Here is a 22,575-nt window from a genome sequence, read left to right on the forward strand (position 1 = left end):
AGGGCAAGGTTTTGAAAGAAGCTGATATTACGCTATGGGGCCTTAGAAAATTGTCATTCCATATCTCGCTGGAACGTTCGAGTTTCTTCTTGACCCCATCATGTTTATAAACCATTTCACCACGGGAACTGCGTTTAACTTTGGGCGTAGCTCATGTTTTTGATGTCCATTTCGGGCTTTTGTGCATTCTCCTTGGGTTGATGATGAGAGACGATTGCGATCTTCTGATGGAAGGAATGGGAAAAAAATGCCTTTTATAGCCTATTTCGCTGTTCTAGCCCTTCTTAGATCCTTCGTAAATATTTTTTCAAGTGCAGCAATTTTAATTGATGCCGAAAATCATAATTTTGGTTGGATCTCGTTGCAAGAATGTAGCGGAACTTGTTCTTTTCTACTGTTCTACAAGAAGAATCAATAGATATCTTCTATCCGTCCCAACTCCGAAAGCACACTTCGGGGAGGCACGTGTGCATGTTGTAGTCGGTGCGTTCAATCTGCTGTCAGAACGAGAGAGTCGTGAACGCGACAAGACGACAGCCTGTTGGGCGCTGGCACCTCACCTCAGTTGTCGTAATTTGGACTCGGTCCGCTGATTGGTGGTGACAGCGGGTGATTATTCAACTGGAGCAGTAGAAAGGGAGAGGAGTTGGGTAGAATCTGAACTCATTTAGAAGCCATTAACTGATTTAATTCTCGAGCTGGTTTCTCCATCGATCTCTCTGATAATATTCACATGTCAAGAGGTGCCTTCCATGCTTTTACGCTTTTTATTTGATCTAGTCCTAAACTTCTTGATTGATGAGCAGAGGTAACCAGATAGACCTCTCAATGTTCAGCATTCTTTAAATGCACATAGATTGGAATGCTGATATGCAGGCCCCATTGATTCCTCATGAAGTTGACAGCTCACCAAAACGTAGAAAAATGCTTAAAATACCGTTGCAATGTCATCTAGGCGGATTCCTTGCGTCATAATTGCGAGCTACCCATCGTTGCTGCCATGGTGCATGCTCACGAAGAGTATAGTGTGAGAGCTCTTCATTTCCCAGATGAGCAAGGCAAAGCTATCATTGCAATGTCTAAGATTTGGCTACGACAGCCTAAAATTTCTAATTTTACTGATGCCCAAATGTGGGGTCAATAATGTGGCTAAGACAAAGCTTGGCTTGTAAATGCATTTTGCATGGATGCATGCGATGCATGCAAATGTTGAGTTATTTATTTGCCATATTTCTTTCAAACCTTCTTTCTATTAAACTCATCCAAATTTCATAAAAATAAAAGTTTGTTTCTAAACCTGCATTTTGCTCATGCTTACATGCCAGATTTTATATATAAAGCATACATCCATCTTATAAGAGAAGCAACTCAACGTAGCCGGAGTAGTTTAATCCTAAACAACCTACTAAATATTAATTCAAAATAGAAATTAGAGAGCTTGTTTAATCCTAATATATATATATATATATATATATATATATATATATATATTATTAGAGAGAGAAAAAAAAATGACCGGAAGACTCACCAATATTTTGATTATCTACATTCAAATATCTGAAGAAAAAAAAATCTAATTATTTTTTATGAAAAATATCTTAAAATAAATCCTAATTTATAAAATATTTCTCCTTTTAAATTGAGTAATAGTTGATGGACCATTTTATGAGACGAGGCCGTAAAAGGTGGTTCGTTGCGTGCGTTAATATAGTATTAATTAAGTTCTATGACAGAGTCGTGATGCGGTCATCCTCGTGTCGGTCCTCACCTCGGAGCTATTCTCCCAAACCTCTCCGCTCCCGTCCCCTACCTCCATCCCAAGCAATCCAACCGTCTCATTCCCAGGTAAAAAATGAGAGAAGCCGAACCCTAATTCTCCTTCTCATGTCTATAATCTATTATAGATCCAAATCCCTCTTCCCTTCCATGAAGAGTTTTGAAAGGTTATCCACGTCCTTTTCTGGAAAGCCACATGTGCATTTTAATATTGGTAATCTGACCTCACCTCTTTTTGTTGTTTAAAATATCGTTTTTTAACCCGGAAATGCACGGTTTTGTGTTAATTTATAGTTAGATTCGCTGTCCTGATGGCATTTCCACGGGGCATCGAGAAATTTGGTGGTTTGGTGTTTAAATCCTTTCCAGTTACTCGTTCAATTGCAGATCTCTGAGGTAGTGGAGGTTAGATCTGGCAGCAGTTTCTGGTATGGTTTGGGATTATATTCTTGGGATACATTGTGTTACAATTGTTTCGTTTCTTTTCTTGATTGTTTATCATCGATCTGCTAAGGATTTAGGGGTTTGCATGTTGAATAAAACAAGTTTGGCTAAAATCTCGCGGAAAGATGTGATTTTTGTGCATTATGATTGTTCTGTTTCACTGTTTCGACCTTCATTTTTGAAGCAACTTGATTTGAGGGAGAGAGAACCCTTTTTTTCGTACTTTCTGGTTCGACAGGAGTAACTTTTATGGGTTTTGCCTTTGAAAATAGGAATTTTTTATGAACCTATCTCCGAGTATGATGACGCACATCAGCGGATCTAAAAGTTTGGCCACCATTTCATACTTATTATTTGCAAACACATTTCAATCCAATGGGAGGGGGAAATCCATTTCTGACATTATGATTCTTCAAGTCTATTGAGGGCATGTTTCGATATTCCTGTTGGAATCCCACTGGATTCATGAGATGAGTTTACTAAATTGGAGGGGAGAGAGAGGGCGGAGGGAAGGGCGAGGGATCAGCTGAGGGAGAGACGAATTTTTTTTTATCTACGTGGAAATGGGCTGAGGGAGGTCCAGTTGTTCTGGACTGAGCTGGGCCCAATATAGTATAGCGGGAAATCCCATTCTCATTCCCACAATTCCAACAAGATTATCTAAACAGTCCCTTAGCATGTCTCCTTCCTGATGTGTGTGTGTGTATAGGAAATGGTTTGCCTATATTTCTTTTAAATTGGATAATTGAAAAATGATAAGCCTATATTATAACCCTGATTTGAAGGGAGGGTTAGCCCATAGAATGTGCAAACCCGGAACAAGAAGAAAAGGATGAAGCTGTAGAATCCTAAGGAATAAGGTGTGATGGGGTTTAGATGGATTGAGAAAACATCAAGTATTAATTCATTGAAGGTGCATTGCTGAAACTTGAGATTGTATTAATGGAGTAGGAGAGAAGTTTTTAAAAATATTGAAGTAAGCAATGTGCACATGAAAAGCTAATTCAAGGAATGTCAGAGTTGAAGAAGAGGTGATGCTTCAAGAAATGGGGTAAAAGATTTCGAAAGATCTGAAGTACTGATTAGGTTAACTATATAATTTGTGCTATGCTAAATGATAAACTAAACCACAATGGGTGAGACAAAAATCTTGAATAAGATTATGGGAAGGAAAAAACAAGATATATAGATCAAATGGGTAGAATAAGAATGAGAATAATGTCATTTTGTTGAAATATTGGTAAGGTAGAGAAATCCTGTAAAAAGAGAAACCATAAGAACTTTCTTAGAAAAAGAATTCAATTGGAGGAATAATATACTTTAACTATTGCGATTCTGGAGATGCTTTAGTATTATCGTTTGATTTTTTATGGCCTTTTTGTTGGTCTGTGCATAACTTTATCAATATGATATTCTGGTTGATTATTAAGTCAAGTCATGACACAGCCAAGTTATCCATATCACCATGTTGCACACGTAAGACCCAAAACAGGGATAGTTCAGTCCATGATTTGAATTAATGATTTGCTAGCTTGATTTTTTAATGATGAAGTGATTGTCGATGGGAAGTTGTCATAGTTTATCATGTTTAGGAATCAAACCCATGGTCATTAAGATTTAATTTTTCTCTTTCAATGTAAAAAATTAGACTTGTATGTATTAAAAATGGAATTAAAATTATGCATTTGAAGATCTTTGAGAAAATCAATGATATTAACTTTTAAAATCTTGGTTTGTCTACTGTCTTTCTATTCTTGAAATAAATTATATTGAATGCTTCTTTCATTTTTCTTTTGTGCTTCAGCATTGCCTTTTTTTTGGAATTATCAAGGGAAAAGCCTAATAGAAATTCAGCACAATGGTCTCAAAAAGGGATTTGTTTAAGGTTTCAGGGCCTCTACATCTAACCTCTGTGAACTGGTAAGGCTATATTCTGTAAGTTAAGGTCTTTTCCTACTTTTAGCATTATCCAAGCATCTTAAAATTTTTTATTGGGAACGTATTGGGAACGTACCAAAAAAAATATTGGGAAAATGAAAGGAGCATACAGAGCTTAAGAAACAATAAAGAGGTTTGTTAACTGATAGAAATTCTGAATATATATTGCACTAGCTATAAAAATATTAATAGATTTTACTTTTAGCATGAGTTAGCAACTATCTATATCCTTGCATGTTTAATGGGCATACTGTTACAGAATAATGTAAGCCTGCGATATTTTGTCTGTCTTCAAAAATTGTTCCAAAGATCTGATAGTATTGTCACTGGTGACTGATTATGCTGTTATATTTTTTGACTGATTTCCATATGTACTTTCTGCTGCATATTATATTTAACCAGATTACAAGTTCTGACTGGTTTTGGTATGGTCAGCTTGTGTGGCATTGCAGCAGCATAGTTTGATGATTGTATTCTAAGTAACATGCCTTCTCCAATCTAAATATGTATTCTTCCTTACGGATGTAGTTTTGATATACTGTAGCTTGTAAATGCTCATAGAACCAGCTCTCAATACACTGTAAACCCTCTCTGAATTAGTGCTGAATTTCTGGTCAAGGAATCTTTGGATAAGAGAGGGAACTACCATGTGACCGGGAAATCCTGTTGGCAGGGATGGGGCCTAAAAGGCCACTAGGCTAATCCATAATAGGGTTATCTTGAAACTTCTCAGGGATCCTTCCTGAAAAGAGAACTTCTCAGGGATCCAGCAAATCCTATTTGAAACTAATAAGATTTTCCCTTGATTTGATTTACTCGGCTTGCAAATAATTTGTGGTTGAGGTATGTTGTTATTAAATTATGCCTGTTTCTTCTCCAGTGAGATGCCTCATGCCTTCTTGCCATCTGGATTTCGCTTTAGCTTCAAAACACCATGGCTTAGATTTGGGTGGATTGAAATTTATTATTTATGTCATTTTGCATACAACAGGAACTGCCCACATCACCAGAGATCTATTGCTGCTACTCTGGTTCAGGGTGCATATGTCCTAGAGCGTGACCGTCAGCAAAACCGCCATGGTCCGGAAGCCTGTGCACCAGCCTGGTGGGAGAATTTTCATTTCGAACTTATCCGTAAACTTGTTGATGTTGATGATTTTTCCATCTTTGGTGCCATCTATGAATTCAAATCCCCTTCCTCCATCCAAAACTCATCAAACGGCAATGCCCCAAAATTGGTCATTGCTTTCCGAGGTACCATCACCAAGCAAGAATCTCTTTCTCAGGATCTTAAACTGGATTTCCTCTTCTTAAAGAATGGCCTTGATCGGACTCCCCGCTTTGAAATTGCGATGCAAGCTGTTCGGAACCTGGTTTCAGCTGGAGGTCAGAATGTATGGTTAGCTGGTCATTCTTTGGGGTCAGCAATTGCAACACTTGCTGGAAAAAATATGGCTAAGACAGGTATCAATCTTAGAACCTTTCTCTTTAATCCACCATTCGTCTCTGCCCCACTTGAGAGGATCAAAGATAAGAAGGTGAAGCAGGGAATCAGGATTGCCAGCAGCTTTATCACAGCTGGACTTGCAGTGGCTGTAAGAGGTCATAATAATAGGTCTGAAGGTTCCTTTGCCATGCTAGCATCATGGGTTCCAAATCTTTTTGTTAACCCAGCGGATCATATCTGCTCAGAATATATTGGATACTTTGAACACCGGAAAAAGATGGAGGAGATTGGAGCAGGACATATAGAGAAGCTGGCAACACAAAACTCTGTTAAAGATCTTTTCTTGAGTGCACTTGGAAAGGAGTCTGAGCCATTGCACCTTCTTCCATCAGCAAGATTGACAGTAAATTTGAGCCCTTCATCAGACTTCAAGCAGGCGCATGGTATCCATCAGTGGTGGAGACCAGATCTAAATTTGCAATGCAAGGAATACATTTACAGCTGAAATGAAGGACAACAATTTTTACAGTTTATATGAAACACAGTAATTTCTTGTTCTTTAGTGTAGGCAGTAGTATGGCAACATTAAATGCGTGCAACTTCATAGGTTATCAATATATTGTGAAGTTTCTGTTGTCAGATAAGCTGTATGTTTCATCACTTTCAAAGCACACCAATTAGTGGAGTTTGATTAGATGATCAGGGCACATACTTCGTGGCCCTTCTGATGGCTTCTGCTGATGAAGGGGGGAAATTTCTATGCATTCAAGCATGAGACCTTTTCGAGCAGTGGGGGGTCTGCAATTATGCGCATCCGTAAACTCAGAACTTTACACATGGAAGCGGAAATCTAATATATATACATATATATTCTCGCTTTTATCATGACCTTGTTTATAATTTTTTTGTTAATCTAACTTTTCATGTTTTGCAAATAAACTAGTTCCTTTATTTCTCACCTTATCTCTATTACAATGAGGTTTTGGGAAGTTGTTCCTTGATTTTCTAGTGTTGTCTTGCTGTTCAGATCAATTCAATCTGCATTACTTTCTTTTGGAGTAGGTCAGCAATTTTATGGAAATTACTTAATTGTTCAAATTACTCAAGATATTGTTCATATTACTAATTTTTTCTTCATTTATTCTGTTTTATTTTGCTGAAGTTCGCAAATTATTGTTTTTGAAAGTACCTGTGAATTATCAAAAGGATGATGTTATCTGGAGCTTCTCCGTTCGCACACTTTTCTTTCTGCTCATTTATTTAGCACAACTTGCGATTCAAAATGAAAAAAAAAAAAAAAAAAAAAAGAAGCTATAGTAGCTTCATCTATCTAAATTCGTATCATTGGTATAAAAATCCACCAGCGAGGTCGCCGAAAGTATACCCCATCTTACGGATCCTAAAACACGTAAATAAATTAAAAACCATGTAACTCTTAGGAACTAGGACTAGATGAAGAGAAAAAAATAAAAACCAAAAAAAAAGATGAGTGAGAAGGAGGGCATCGGTGGTCACCATCCTTTTCTCTCTTCACCACCACCACTACTCTGCCTTCGATCTTTTATCTCTTCGCTACCCTATGTCCTGATTACTCCACCAGCTCCCCTTCTATCACCACCACCATTGTCTCCACAATCCAAATCTAAGTACAATTTAGTATCCTTTCCTTCTAATTCACCACCTCATCCTCTTGGAGCAGTGATCAAGGCAAGATCTGGTTTAGATTGTTCAATACAATTTGACCCGTCTCAGATCTCTCCCACCAAAGAAGATATCAAGACATCTCCCTCCTCTTTGCATTGACGTGCAAGGCAATGGTTGCATTGATGCTTAGGTTCGTCAAATGAAGGAGAACTTAGCCTAGGCATCCCGATCACCAACAGATAAGGCTGCTTCATTGTAATATGGATGCCATGGGTTTCAATTTTACCAACGGATTTTTGTCCCATAATGTTGGTCTTTTTGGAAGGGCGGACCTTAACGTAACTGTAAAGTTGATTTATTGTAACATAGATATCATGAGTTTATAACATTGAAATAGCCTCTCTACATATGGGATAAAATTACGAACAGTTGACTCTTCTCAAACCCACAGTAGTAGTCTCATGCACCGAGATGCCTCTTTTTATTTTTAGTTTTTCTGAATTTTTCTACACTTTTCTCTCATCGGAGATATAATTAAAAATACTTTATTTTATAATTATTAAATATTATTATCAGTTATGTATACAAGAATGTATTTCAACTATAACAATGAGATGAAATCATATAACAATATATATTAACTCAATGTGTATGTGTGAAAGCATTGAGAGATGTTAGCTTCCAAGTAGGTCTCTTAAATGAGCTGTTTGTGTGGTTGAAGTTAAATGAATTGGCATTAGTTTAGCTCGCTTAACAAACAAGCCAAGCTTGAGCTTGGCTTGTTTACACCCCCCTACTCGTCAGTTAGGTGCTCCAGTATGTTATCTTGGTATATCATACTGGAACATGCATACAAGAGCCTCTAGACAAGGATATTGAATTATGTGGCTTGAAGAAAATTGTTGGCAGACATGAAGCATATTGAACACTGAAACCTAGGTTATCCCAGAATTTATCCATGAATAAACTTGCATACAGGTGTCTCAATCTATAACGAACAAAAGTTGGGTCTTCTAGGACAAAATATTAATAGAACTAGATAGTGCAAATACGTGCAAGATCTATAATGCTTATTCTCAGATGAGTTCGACTTGCAGATCTTATCTTAAAAAAAACTACCCAAAAGGTATTATTTGGGTTTCTTGATCATGTGTAGAATTTCAAGATCTACTCGGTGAATAAGCAATGTGGGACTAAACACACGCTCGCACGGATTCTCAAAGCAGAACTAACCCATAACCTATAAAGACTAGGGGATATTGCAGTACAGGTATATTTGAGCTTACCATGAGCTGATTATGGTGTTTGTGATCCGATTTAAATGAATTTAGATTCTTAGTCTGGCAAGGATGCTAGGGCTTAAACGAGAGGAGTATGTAACGATCCATATATGTATGGGTTTAGTCTTTATCGGTTACTCACCGGATAGATCTTGAGTATTTATATAGGATCAAAAAACTCAAATAATATTTTTTAGATAGCTTTTTTAGATGGGATTGTGGGCTCTGACCTGAGAATTGTTGGTGACTACAAGAAGCCAAGCTTGCAGTCTTCCAAGGGTGATAACAAAAGGAAGCCAAACAGGCCGATTCCTTAGTGTGAAAAGAAGCCAATGATTACATACATGAAGCGTTGAAATCCCCTCTGAACTTGCTCTGGACAAGCTTAGTCCCCTGGACCCGAAATCAGTCAGAGGTTAAAAAACTCTATTTTGGCACAATGGTCCCTTGAAGAGAGCAGCATTCTGCTGCTTCTCTGACATGGAGGAAAAAAAAAGGTGATCAGCTGAGACCCATTTCGATTTCCGTGTCTTCCTTGATTAGCAGCATCTGAGGCAAATTCCAATACAATCTGAGTGAAACCAGGGACTGAGGACTGATATAACAGACAACAGCTTCAAGAGATTCATTGATCCGCAGCAACTGAAGAAGGATAAAAATGATCACTTGACTGCAGCATGAAGCTTCAGTTGCAATCCTTGCAACTGAAATTTTAATTGCTTGACAGCCGACATGGGATGTTCTTTATTTTTAACCAGATTTGCCCAAAGTGTGGGAGAAGCTTTTGCTCACAAAGAGATGACCAATCGTTGAAAAGTTGCAGGCCTATCGAGGCAACAGTTGCAAGCATATTTTCTTCAAAAATATGCTTGCATTTCTCTCTTGCCAACAAACCCATGCCATAGCTGCAAGTAACGTGGGCACCAGAGGCTGAATAGATTTTGGAAAGTTTCTGCCTCTCCAATAGAGGCATGGGAATTCAAAACTAGATTGAGGATGGAGCACACCAAGGGAGGTGCACATAGCTTTCCATATGGAAGAGAAGAAGCAGGGATTTGAGAAAAAGGTGATCTATGAGCAGCCACCAATATTTTCTAGAACACTTAATCTTCAATGGCATGCTGAGTTTCCATAAAGAGCTTGCGAAACTGCATTTAATTCCTTTAGTACTTCAAAACTGGTAGAGAGATGCTGTTGAGAAGGATCCACTGCTGTTTAACTTGCACACCAGCCGGTCCTCTTCATGGTTTAAAGTGACCAGAGCTAAAAGAGATGCTAATCGATTGAAATACAATTGAGTCTCCGTAGAGTGATGAACTGGCAATCCGATTTTCCATGTTCTAGTCCTTTCATTGAAGAAATCCGCAACTGCTCCATTTTTCCTTCGACTAATCTTGTATAACTAAGGGAAAATGGCCTGAAGTGGAACATCCCAAATCCAATTATCCTTCCAGAAGAGAGTTCTTTTAAGTGAGTTCGAATTATGCAAGACCAAACTCGTATTTCACGGACTACACAATTGAAAAGTACACGGTACATGAAGTTGAAATAGACATTGATAATTCTTATGATACTGTAGGTACTAGCATATAATCTACAAGTATTTATTTGCAGCTCGAGTAACTGAATTGTCATGTTTGATCTGCGATAAACCATATGGCCGCTCGAAACGTCTTGCATATCACTGCAGCATAAGGGTTGAGATTGGTTATCGTCATCATCTTTTGGAGAAGCAGCATCGATCGTCCCACCCCAGTGCACAAGCATCACTTTCAAGGTGTGGATAGAGCAAGGGGACATCATCAATTTTGGAGTGAACAAATATGATGGCAGTGCACATCTTTATTAGATTGACATGTCTTCGTCATTGACTTCAGATTTCATCACAAAGCTGGGAAATGCCATGGTTATGTCCCTGTGAACCGACCGTATACAAACCAGTGAAGATGAGATGGAATTCACTTTCAATTTTAGCAATAATAAGCAATCCAGAATGCACTTATAATGATAATAAACTTGTATAACAGGACCACAGATCTCCACCTGCACAACTAACTCATTCTCTCTTTTCTTATATTAACAAATTCATTCTCTACCTTAAGAAGGAGTGAATTAAGCAAATGCGTGGATCAGAAAATGAGACTACCATGCAGGACTGCATGTGGATGCAAAAGGTCTATATATGCTGAAAATTTTTATTACAATAGAGCGAAAAAAAGTAACCCAACATCCAGGGTATGCATTAATAGAAGATGAAAAAGGTCTATATATCCTAATAAGATTTTCACAGTATATCAGCCAGAACAGAATATTTGGGGAATTAATGAAAGGTGCAGGCAAAAAAAATTGTAAAAGCAACAGAAAAATGTTAGAACAACAAAAACTGAAGGTTTAAGTCCAGGAAAGTGGCATTGGAGGGTTGTAAAAAGAACTGTGATTGATGCAGATGAGTAGCATGACCTCAGAAACAAGGGCAGGTGAAGCAGAAAATGCAAATTTGAGAAAAGAAATAGTGGAATCATAACTTTTGACATCTCAAAAGACAGCTGTGGTAGCATGTCTCAGTTCTGCTGGCCAAAGCCAGTATATTACTAATACGATTTATGCTGCAAAAGTGAGGCAAACTACAGTCTGCTTGTCCATCAAACTTGCAACAAAGAAGCTCAGCGAGGATAATAGAAGCTTTCATAACATATAAGAAAGAAAATAAAGCCACCATGCAAATTGGAATGAAAATAGGTCAATAGGTAGTAAACTTGTAGATTTCACTAGGTATGATCCACAATACAAAAAAAAAAAAGTTATAAAACTTAAAATGAAACGAGAGCTAGGAGAGGTCAAGATATTTTTAAATAGATCATTCTGGACCTCATGGTTTTCTGAAGCAGATAGTCTTTGCCACAGTAAATCAAGTTATTGTTATAATGGTTCCTTCTAATCGTCAAACATTACATGTAAAATTTCTGTGGGAACTTAGGTTAATTCTCTAGTTTGGCTCAACAAGATAATTTTGTTGATGATGTAGCCAGATTCCCATTACATCCAACAGTTACAGATAGGCAGTGGATGAATGAAGTTTTCAAGCGAATTTGTAAAACTATCATGACATACCCCTGTAATCTTGGAAATATAATGCTCAGGCAAGGCAAAAGCATGCAAGAATTATAACAGAGAAAATAATCCAACATATAAAATTTAAGCCACGATCTGTCACACATAAAACCATAGGATACCAGTGTATCTTGCGTATGATAAGGATTAAAGATCTAGAACGTGTTGCAATAAAAATATTAGATTTGCACAGATATTACAAGATATTAAAGGTTTTACATTATCTGAAAAATTAAATTAAAATCAACTAATTCATGTGACGGAAGTCAAGCATCAGTAGCTGCAAAGATAAATGTCATACCTATACATATTCAAGAATACCAACAATTCTAGGGAATTAATATTGAAATGTAGATCCATAGACTGCTCTCCATGACCATTTTCAGTTCTTATAGCCACATAGCACTAATAATTATCATATATCGCATATCAGGAGACAAAAAGCTCGCAGACAAAATTACATCACATATGAACTTGCCAAGATAATAAATTAAGCAACATAATATCTGAAATTATTAGTTATAAGGGACAGGTAAGACCACGCAATATGGAACTTCTGTCTAAGGCTCACTTTAAGTATGGAAGAGTCATGTTCCGCAACAAGGACGGATTTTTCTTAACAAAGTCCTTCCATTCATCAAGGTCTATTCTTCCATCACCTTTTGAATCTGCCTCATCAAATGTCTGTGGAGGTAAAGCAACACGAAAATTAGATACTCTATCAAAAGCTACAACTGCATGTGGTGTAGTCCAATTAACATATGGGATATATGAAATGAAAAAGAATCTGTTTCACCTTATCAACAATTTGTTCAACAACTTCATCTGAAAGACACAAATCTGATTCATTCAAAAGAGCCACCACCATCTCCTTCAACTATTGAAAACATTAAAAAATGGCAACAGAACTCTCTTTAGATGACAACAAATGCATGATAACATTTGAAATGAATTCTTTATATAACTTACAAGAATTTTCTGGAGTATAATGAGCCTAGGTTGGTAAGTATGCAATATAGACATGAAGTTTAAAAGAACATTAGTTCAGTCAATGGAAGTTTACTGAATTATGTCAGCAAATTTGATATGCAGCAAGCTTTATCATAGTTATATTGACATGGGTGGTACATAAAAGATGATAAATCTGCAAATTCCAGAATTTTTGGCAATCAGTTTTCAACCTAACTAATACTTCATGAATCAGTAGAAACTTTCTTGCCAACATAACTATGAGTAGGAGACAGACCTACCATGATACCATAGATATTGATTTGCTGGATCCCTCACCTTTGATGATCCACTTAGATATTAAACTAACCATCTCCACAGTCTATTAAACTAAAGGATATAAGCGACATCTTTCCTTCCAAATCCAAGATATGGCTTATTGAAAGGCTTAATGAATATAGTAAATTCATATACCAATTATCCCTTTGCCATTTTCCTCTTGTGCCCCTCCACCTATTCTCTATTTCTATTTTTTTATTCTCTCTCTTTATTTCTTTTTTGCTTTTCTAGCATAATATCAAGCAAAAACCATAGAATTGGCCTTCTACTATTTGTTATGTCTTTTGTACTGTCCAGGCCTATCTCTCATATTAAAAAGAAAAAGAAAAATTAAATAGAGAAGGGAAAAAAAAAGCACCCTCATCTCATCATTACAAGAATGAGTTCTAATAAAGGAAAAAATAATCAAAGATCCTAAAGCGTGAAACTGATAACCAGTGCTCTAATGTAATAATATACAGTTTTAGCATCCATTTAAGTGCTCACATATGCAGGTGCGGCGACCATATCACATTGGACCAATGCAGTCCTCATGTAGCCAGGCTCCATGGAGCTGCCAAGCACCTGCATAGCACACCCTCCCCTGCCCCCCACATAAAAAAAAAAAAAAAAACTGCATATGCAGCACAGACACATGAAGATTGTGATGATGAATTATTGTCTAATAAGTCACTTTTCGAAAAAGCTGACTTTTGAGGGTGTATTTACAGAATAGTAGTCTAAACACTATGTGCATTGATTACTTGGTAGATGTTTAAACTTAGATATCTGCAATGCATCTTTATAGTTCCTAAATACTTCATGTTTTTGAAAAATAGTAGCGTAGTGTTATGTATTTTTGAAAAAATAGTAGCCTAGACAGTATGTATTTTGTTCATCATCTTATAATTGGTAAAGTTGTTTGTTGCATTAGCTTATTTTGAATTTAGGCTTTCTTTTATTTTTGGATCTCAAACAAGTGGATGTGAATAACTGCACTTTCCTTTATTTTCGAATATCTTTTTACCTATTTTTAATTTCCACTTATCTTATTTATTTTGATAGATTTCATTTATTTGTTAAATATCTTTGTAACACCAACAACATATCCATCCACATAGACCTCCAGCATGCTATAATCAATTTTTATTATCTTGCTAATAAGTTAAATTGCATTAACTCCATTGTGCAAAGGTACCTATAATGATGACAGTCCTGTCAAACAAAATCAATGAGGCTCCATTTCAGTAGCTTTACTAAAAGAAGGCCACTGATTTAAAAGTAACTTTCCTAAAGTTACAGCTGGAGTGGGCCTTGTAGCTATTACACCTGGAAGTATTTCGTTGCTTCCCAGCACTAAAATTTGAGCCATTTTGTTGCTAAAAGAATTTGCCATCTCTTGAGCCTAATGAAAGTCCTCCATCCCCAGGTTGCATGTCAGTACTCAGTTTTGATGACAGAATGAATTACTTATGACATGTTCAAAGGTGTCAACAACAAAACATGGTTGCAGAATTCATGGTGATTTATGTCTTGACGAATGATATTACATTGTAAAGCAGTCAGATTAATTCCAAATAATGAGAATCTAAAGCTAATAATGACTTTTGTTACTTAATCACAATGAATTCCACAGAGGACAATTTACAAGTTGTTGTTTGAGCAGCCAAGGAAATTTGGGAAAAGCTTATAGGACTCTTTAACTCATTAAGAGAAAAGGCTAGATATAGTAGCTGTTTTAGCAGTACAATGTCTCATGAAATCTTGACAACTATCTTAGATATATTTCCGAACTTCTTAAAGTGCCTAAGGTTTCCTCCTTTTTAGACATACCACAATTAAATTCTTCTATTATTTTGTCGTGAATGTTTGACAATTATCAACTGAGATTACAACGCCAACAACAAAGAAAAGATATATTGTACCACTGATGGCAAGAGATACTGTGTACAGGTTATGGAATACAAACTAATTTGGAGGGTTCGAACCATAGTCCATAATGCCCCTTGGACATGACAACACTTAATAGATTTTTAAAGATGAGGGAGCATCGGATCCATTAACATTCGGGAGCTAAAATGATTTTATTATCAGCACTGCTACTGACCAGGCTAAGATAATTATTGTAACCACTTTCTCAATACTGAAAATCCACAATTACCAAAACGTATGCCACAAAAACTAAACCATAAAACAAAAAATAGAAACAAATGAATAAAATAAGTAAGTACAATTACCTCATAACGTTCAATGTATCCTGTCTGCCTCAAGTCATACAATCTATATGCAACTGCCACAAACACACCCCGAATTTGTGAGTTAAAATCAACCACAGTCATTTTAAAACATCAAGTTAATGAGAAACTAGCTGAAACCAAAGCTAACACATTCTGAACTCTTGTTTGAGAACTACCAATCAAAAAGATGAACACTTGAATGATAAAATTTACTGCTAGAATCCAAGGCATTACATAGTTCCATTAACATCAAAGTCTATAAATTATATTGGCTAAGAAAAAGAACTGTAGATTAATATATCTTAGTTATAATGGTGGAGATCATACATGCAATTTTATCTTCTTGTGGAGCATCAGGGTGAAAAATGCTAAGTGATCTAACAAATTCTCCAAATTCAATAACCCCGTTGCGTTTGACATCAAACAAGTCAAATACCTGCAGAAATTGCCAAGATAATATGAGAAATATATGGTACTCTTAATAGGGTGCCATGAACAAAACTTTCCATCACCCATTCCAGAAATCAATACTCTAGCACACACTGACACTAAAGGACATGAGTGTTAAAAATTTCTTCCCTCTCTTACAGCTCCAAATAGGTACAATTGTGGAAATTATCCAAGATACAACTAAAGATTGATCACTTTCTTTCCATCCAAACAGACATCCACTACACAAGATGAAATTTTGCTTCGTAACCCTCACTTCACTTTTTTCATAATGGAACTAAGCATCTTTCGTTCAAGCCTAGTAGCTCCTTCGATCCAACATGAAATGAAACAACTACAGTTTTTGACTTCCCATTTTATGTGAGCTACTGTGGGCTACTGTGGTCGGTGGGCGCCTGTCTTCGTGGCCCACTATTCTGGAGTACACTGGTTAGGCCTCTTACAGGGAAGGAGGCTACTACTTTGATGGGCCACCTGCGATATTCTGTTTTTCTCTCCACTTGCTCGTTTCACCCCTTAATAGATGAAGAAGACTTAATAGGAGAGAGGGAGCTGACCCTGTCTGCAAAGAGATTTTGCTTCTTGCTGTTCCTGAACAGTGCAAGCTGGAATTCTTCCTGCTTAAAGAAATGATTTAGGCACTCATACTAGGAGTTCTAAAACCAGAACCATCAATGGAGTTGCAAATACACAATTCCAGAGTGCCAAACAAAGAGGATACCTTGTGTATTAGGCCATCTTTGATTATCAAAAAACTCAACTTTTTAAATAGCTCATACAATGCTTCTACTTCACTCACGGTAACTGCCATGAATACAAAGTATAATTTTCGTTAGATATGGACATTGAGGGGAACTGCATTTTAGTATCAACAATATAATGGAAAGAAATGCATCTAGCATCCACTTAGGCGAAACCTCCTCTGCTAGTCATGCCCTGGACAAGCAGATACTGGCTTAGCTTATTACATATTTGAAAAACATTAGGATGCCTGAGATAAATGAGCTCTATACTTAAAGTTTAATCCACCGACAAGGAAAAAAGCCAACACTTGTTGATTCACAAATACATCCCTGCCTCATATCCTAAAGACAGTAGTTGGATATTGGAATGCCATGAAAATCACCATGTAAATATATTTGACCCTCCAACATGAGGTTTTGAAAGCAAATTAAAAAAGGCAAAGAGGTCATATACTCACAAAATGTCCCATTATCAGGAATATACTCACAAGCTGTCTCAGAAGCAAGGACTTTGGGATCTTCATATCCAGGTGTGTGTTTGGCATGCTTTGTCGAAACGCAGCCCATCAAACAAGCAAATATAATCGAATATCAGCTGAGAGGAGAGATGGATGCCTTTAGTGCGAAGGTCCGGGGTCAAGTAAGAACCTACCAATCAACAGAGAAAAAGAATTTGTAGTTGCATATAGCATGGAAACATCAAGGGGGAAAAATGTGCAGCATTGAAATTGATGTGTGAATGAAAATTTCATCATAACTAAAATCAAGAACCTGAGCTACAAAAATCATAATTTTAAGAGATGACTCAGGGAAGAAAAAAGAAGAAAATTTACGATTTTATACATGACGAGTGAATTTAAGCATGGATTCCAACTCTAGTACTCCATATCCAAGAACCCGGCATGTAGAACAAATCAGAGTCTAAAGGCGAATAAGAAAATCTTGAAGCTATCCCAAAATCTTCAAGCTAGGAATTCATGTGCGCTAATTGGGTTCCAAGCAAAAACCCGTAGAAAAACAAATGACTCTTCAAATAAACCAGGAAAAATCCAATTTCAGCATCATTTCCAATAATCTTCCTTCCTTTCTCCCGATCGTCGAGAAGAGGGAAAACAGAGAAAAAGCACATAGAATAAAAGAACGTAAAAGATCCCACGAATTTAAGCCCAATCTGATAGATAAATCCTATATTCCAAAACGAGACTTCAAAAATCTCGGCTTTTCCGAATGCAGTACGAGAACTCGATCAAATAACGAGACCATTTCGATCAAGAAATCGAAAACAGAGCGTGTGTGAGAGAGAGAGAAGAAAGATGAGCGACGAACAATCAATCGTATACGAAGCCCTCTGAGACTCAATCGCTAGAGTATTGTAATCGCCGAGCTCTCCGTTTCTCCGGCCTTGGCGAGCGACCGTTCGCTTCCCTCCCCTCCTTCCCACATTCCGGCCATTTTATGGTTAAGGTTAAAAAAATCCTGCGAGCTGGGCCAAAGTCAAAACCTCGCAGCCGCTTCTCTCTCTTTTTTTCGTTTTTATGTAGATTTTTATTTTATTTTATTTTGATTGGGTTCAACTTAGTTTAGTCTCCAACCATCCCATGCACCTATTTTTAGTAAATTGAGTGTAACCATTTATTTTATGTCATGTCTTTATCTATGAAAACACGATACATACATCAGCCCAAAGTGAGAGCGTAATTAATTTATTAGATGTATTAAATTATGCCATTTTTCTACTCGTGTCTGCTCCGTACATGAGTTCTCTCAGCGGTAGTTGAAGTAAACAAGAAAGCATCTTACGAGAAGAATTCTAAAATTTAACGTCCGCTTGATTATATTTCCAAGATTAAGAAGCTAGCTTGCATGACCTATAATGAATAATCTACTTACATCATATATTTTGACGTGTTCCGTATTCGGATCATTAACTTGCTTGCTAAGATGAACTTTCTAGTCCTATCCTACATCTTGAAATATTTGTATCTTGATTGTTAATTTACTCTTTGATCATATTTGAATACCTTGTATCTCGTTAATTTTGTACTGATGTCTCGTGTTAGGTTCGGATCTCTTCTCCATGCGAAACATCAACCATTGAATTGTATCTTGCACAGATTTCAAAGCACTTCAATTATGTTGTTTCATCCACCTGCATAGATCGTAAAACCATCGATCCAACAATCGATGCCGTGAAAAAAAAATAATAATAAGAGATGAGAGATATAGCTAAAATCTCTCATATCGAGGCTAATTCTTCTCCACTCTATGCACCATCACAAGGTATGCCGTCCATGTAACCTCAAAAACATTTTTAAAAAGATTAGCGGCCATCTATGAGTCATATAATGCAAATTATATGAAGGTGGTTTTAATGTGTTACATCAGAAGGAGGGGGAGAGAGAGAAAGAGAGAGTAGGCTTAGCACAGGGAGCTTTTTTATAAATTGGTAAAGATTAATTTCGTGCTAAGTGAAATGGACGCAAAGAATATTAAATAGCATCAAGCACGGATGGCAAGCATGAAGCTTCGTAAGCTTTACTCGTAGTGCGCGAGCTCCATAAAGAGCACAGACATCCAAAAAAACTAGGCTACTACAGGACAATTTAATTGAATACTGCCTTGACCTTATAACCATTCTAATCTTGGAGCTAGGCAAATACAAGCCCTGGCTGGTTTACAGATTGCCACGTGTCATTTGAACTATTCTAGACTATTCCGCAATTGCTCTTAGCGCTTTGCTCTCCTCGGTATAGCACCATAAATCGTGGCCATCAACCATTTGCTCGAACCTAAGGGCTTGAAATTTCCTTCAAATGAACTTGCTACGAGCCTGTCCCCTTAAAAAAGAAGCAAAAAAAAGAGAAGAGAAGAAGCTAGAAGTCAAAAGAGCAAACTCATATATGATGGTTGCCACCAACAATGGAAGATGACTCATAATGACTTGCTAACTTTCACTTTAAGGTTGGAACACCAAATCAAGAGTAGCTGGCGCAAATGAAAAGCCACCAGTTAAACTCCAAGGAAGCTTCAGCTCTTTTGACCATCCAATAGTGAAGATTGGACAGCTTTTTTTTTTACTTGATATTATCTTGGAAAATTGTTTCAAATACCAGTTGTGTACGAGAGAAATTGTTTGAACTTGCTAATGCTGAGATAACAAAAGATCAACCATTCCTTACGTATGGAAGCAACTTCTACTAACAATACGGATCTTCGACCTGTCTGATATGAGAAAATGAATTATTCATATGCATAGAACGAATTTTATAACATTATGCTCATAAAATGAAATAAAAAAAGGTACACGAATGCCGATAAGTTACACCCTCCAATTTGAGCATGAGGTATACTTCATCCGTATGCAAGATTAGTGAAACTTCTAATTATATTTCTCACTACATTAGCTATAAAAATATAAAAATTTAAAAACTATGCACAATTTCATTAATGTAACACTTGATTATATGAGATCAATTTTCAATTTTTTATATTATATATATATATATATATATATATATATATGTATGAATTTATGTATGTGTATAAATGCATGAGCTTTCATATGTGCATGATCCTGCTTGTGTACATGCATGTGTAAACTGCTATTTCTATTAATTATTCTTCTCAGACAGGAATGTAAAAGGAGCTGATTTTTCTGTTCTCTAGTCAGAAAGAGACTGATGCTCAAAAGCTTTCTAAGGATTCGGGTAGCTGATTTTCCTGCTCTCAGGTCAAAAGATTGATAGAGATTGATGCTCAGCTTTTTTTAGACCAAGGAAGAAAAAGGAGGAGGCTGCATGATAGAAAATTATTATTTCATGCACCGGAAGCACACTGTATACAGCCAATCATAACCGCTCGTTTTTACAATCATACATCGTGATGTGCATTTGATGGAAAAGTAGGCGGCAGGGCCATAATGCATCATCTCAGGTATCACGGGAAAGTGATGGGCCAGGCCTGTGTATGCTACGAATAGTGGGAACAAGTGGTGGCCGTCCATCAAATTGTTAATCATGTTCCGTTGATGGAGATTTGGGACGGGGCCCATCAAGATCCATTCACATGGCGTCGCATCTCTTTCTTTGGCTGGACAATGTCTCATCTCTTGGAAAATAGGTGCATTCAGCATCCATCTTTAATTCTCGTTTGATTCGCGAGAAGCATTTTTTCTTCTAAAAATATAATTTTTGAAAATCAGATTTCTAGAAAGAATATGTCTGAAAAAGTATTTTTGGCATGTTTGATTGACAATGGGAAAATGACAGATTTTCAGAGTGCTTATGTTTGGTTACTATCCACTTTTTTGAAAAAGTTATATGTAATTCCTATTATATCCTTAATAAAAAATAGGTCTTTAATGTCTCTTTAATGATAAAAGGCTTTTTTGAGAAAAAATAAAAATGGAGTGATTCTTGACTCAAGGAAAGTAATTTTTTCATATTTCTCATGGAAAAGGTTTTTTCATGAAACGTGGGAATTATATTTCTATGGAAATACAACTTTTCCGTCTTTCTTTTTTTAAAACTTCAACCAAATAAGAAGCATCTCATTACTTTTTCGTTGACTACACTTTTCCTCATTTTTCCGCAAACCAAACGAGCCATATGAGTAAAATATTGTGATCATACATAACATGCTTAAGATTAAAAAAAAGTTTTTGTTCAAGATTTAATACCCAATCCATAGACCTAAGTACATATAAGAATCGACAATTTTTTGATGCAAGATTAATAAAAAGTTTTGAGAGAGTTGTAGGTATAAAGAGCCTTCTGCATGCACCTTACAAATAAAACATAGCTATATACATAGAAAATAAAATGTTGCGAGCACATAACCATATCATGAAATAACATCTTAAAAATAAAAAAATATATATATTTAATTATCTAGAAAGCCTTTAAACATATTGCAAAGATAGTAGTTGCTAGAATTTAGGCTCAAAAGTCGCAAGACAAAAGATAACCAATGATCCAATATATGAGAAGCAAATATTGGTGGTTCCTAATAGTCAAATTCAAAATGAGTTTAAAAAACACAAGGTTAAGAATCACATCAATCTTAATCCTCATGACCCTAACTATTCACTTGGCAATGCCCTATTATGGAGTTGTATGGTAGTTGGCAATTTGGAGATTCTTGAGATGGAATCATGGTCATTTAGAAGTACCACACGTGGGGAAATCCTATCAATAGATTTTATTCTTTAGAAGAATCCCAATAAATTTTTTGTTTGCGGAAAAAAGTTCTGATACTAAAAATAACAAATAATGTTCTTTCTTTTTATAGTCCTATATATACTTAGATGGTAGCTAACAAGTTTAGTGCTACCATGCTATTAAGATATGTGTCCAATTATTGCTGGTGATCTTTATTTTAGGACTTGCTCTTGAAAAAGATTGATGAGTTCAAATCTTGGTGGTGGTAAAATAGAAAGTCTAACATTATCGTATCGAGAAGTATTTAACCAAGCATTACCTTGTCGACTAATTAGATCCCAAGGCCCTTAGCAGTTTAAGAACCTCTTTTTTTTTTTTTTGCTAAAAGCGGGTTTTCATACAAAACGTGTACGAATACACCCAATAAAGTCAAAAAATACTAACTCACGGAGAGCCAGAGGCAGCTCCCCCTCCCCCACCCACAGGGCGTATCCTGAATGATGAGCCGCGAAGGCAGCCACCCAGTCGGCTGCCCCGTTGGCTTCTCGAAATACATGCTTGGCCTGAATGGCCACCCCAACCCCACACATCATCCCTATGTCCCGAACCAAGGGGTGGTCTGAGCCCTCACCCCTCAGCCCCTTCTGAATCCAGCTGATGACTGTGGCTGAGTCGCCTTCCAAAACAATTGAGCCAGCCTGCAAAGCCTGCCTCGCATATCGAAGCCCGGCCCAGGCAGCTCGTAACTCTGCCCCGGGGACCGATATGCCGAACAGTCGACATCCCCCTGCTGCCACGACTCTGGAGTGCGGGTCCCGTATCACAAAGCCCGCACCACCTCGCGCGCCTCCATCCAAGACCGATCCATCGAAGTTGACCTTGAGGAAACTCGGGGGTGGGGGTTCCCAGGTGAAGAACACCATCTGAGAAGCTGCCGAGGCAGAAAGAGAACCCCAGGTATCCCGAGCTATCAGAGGTCCATCTGAAGAGGATCTGATCTCCAAAGCCTGTACGTGCGCTAGCTCCACCACGAACCTCGGTGACACCCTGCGCTCACCAAGGGTACGAGCGTTCCTTGCC

At 37.1% G+C, this 22,575-nt stretch overlaps 2 protein-coding genes across 4 annotated transcripts; one reads left to right on the forward strand and one right to left on the reverse strand.

Moving 5' to 3' along the window:
• The first annotated feature begins 1,665 nt into the window (after positions 1-1,665).
• Positions 1,666-6,606, forward strand: LOC103711180 (GDSL esterase/lipase At4g10955-like). Of its 3 annotated transcripts, XM_017843812.5 has the most exons (4): positions 1,749-1,845; positions 2,071-2,204; positions 4,025-4,140; positions 5,150-6,606. In XM_017843812.5, the coding sequence occupies exons 3-4, from the start codon at positions 4,079-4,081 to the stop codon at positions 6,108-6,110; spliced, it is 1,023 nt and encodes a 340-aa protein (XP_017699301.3). In that variant the 5' UTR covers positions 1,749-1,845; positions 2,071-2,204; positions 4,025-4,078; the 3' UTR covers positions 6,111-6,606. The 3 variants fall into 3 exon arrangements, with proteins under 3 accessions (XP_008795457.3, XP_008795453.3, XP_017699301.3); XM_008797235.6 differs by lacking the exon at positions 2,071-2,204 and having other exon boundaries at positions 1,666-1,845; XM_008797231.6 differs by lacking the exon at positions 2,071-2,204 and having other exon boundaries at positions 1,738-1,990.
• A 3,384-nt stretch (positions 6,607-9,990) lies between these two features.
• Positions 9,991-17,842, reverse strand: LOC103711181 (calcineurin B-like protein 7). The gene is made up of 9 exons (XM_008797236.6): positions 17,663-17,842; positions 16,825-16,984; positions 16,315-16,397; positions 16,151-16,210; positions 15,471-15,579; positions 15,144-15,196; positions 12,437-12,517; positions 12,212-12,324; positions 9,991-10,444 (listed from the first exon to the last, which is right to left on the reverse strand). Exons 2-9 carry the CDS (start codon positions 16,901-16,903, stop codon positions 10,375-10,377), a joined length of 648 nt encoding a protein of 215 aa, XP_008795458.1. The 5' UTR covers positions 16,904-16,984; positions 17,663-17,842; the 3' UTR covers positions 9,991-10,374.
• Between the last annotated feature and the right edge of the window lie 4,733 nt (positions 17,843-22,575).

This window comes from Phoenix dactylifera, chromosome 9, assembly GCF_051530095.1.
Source record: "Phoenix dactylifera cultivar Ajwa chromosome 9, Ajwa_hap1_PhDact_Kaust_v1.1, whole genome shotgun sequence".
Lineage (NCBI taxonomy): Eukaryota > Viridiplantae > Streptophyta > Magnoliopsida > Arecales > Arecaceae > Phoenix > Phoenix dactylifera.

What these genes read in the sequence shown, in the direction of transcription:
- LOC103711180 (XM_008797235.6), top strand. Translation starts at nt 4,079, where the DNA reads ATGGTCTCAAAAAGGGATTTGTTTAAGGTTTCAGGGCCTCTACATCTA. An exon ending in CATCTAACCTCTGTGAACTG is followed by an intron (nt 4,141 to 5,149) that starts GTAAGGCTATAT and finishes TGCATACAACAG; the next exon opens with GAACTGCCCACATCACCAGA.
- LOC103711181 (XM_008797236.6), bottom strand. Translation starts at nt 16,903, where the DNA reads ATGGGCTGCGTTTCGACAAAGCATGCCAAACACACACCTGGATATGAA. An exon ending in ACAAGAAGATAAAATTGCAT is followed by an intron (nt 15,197 to 15,470) that starts GTATGATCTCCA and finishes TGTTTGTGGCAG; the next exon opens with TTGCATATAGATTGTATGAC. An exon ending in TTGAACAAATTGTTGATAAG is followed by an intron (nt 12,325 to 12,436) that starts GTGAAACAGATT and finishes TTACCTCCACAG; the next exon opens with ACATTTGATGAGGCAGATTC.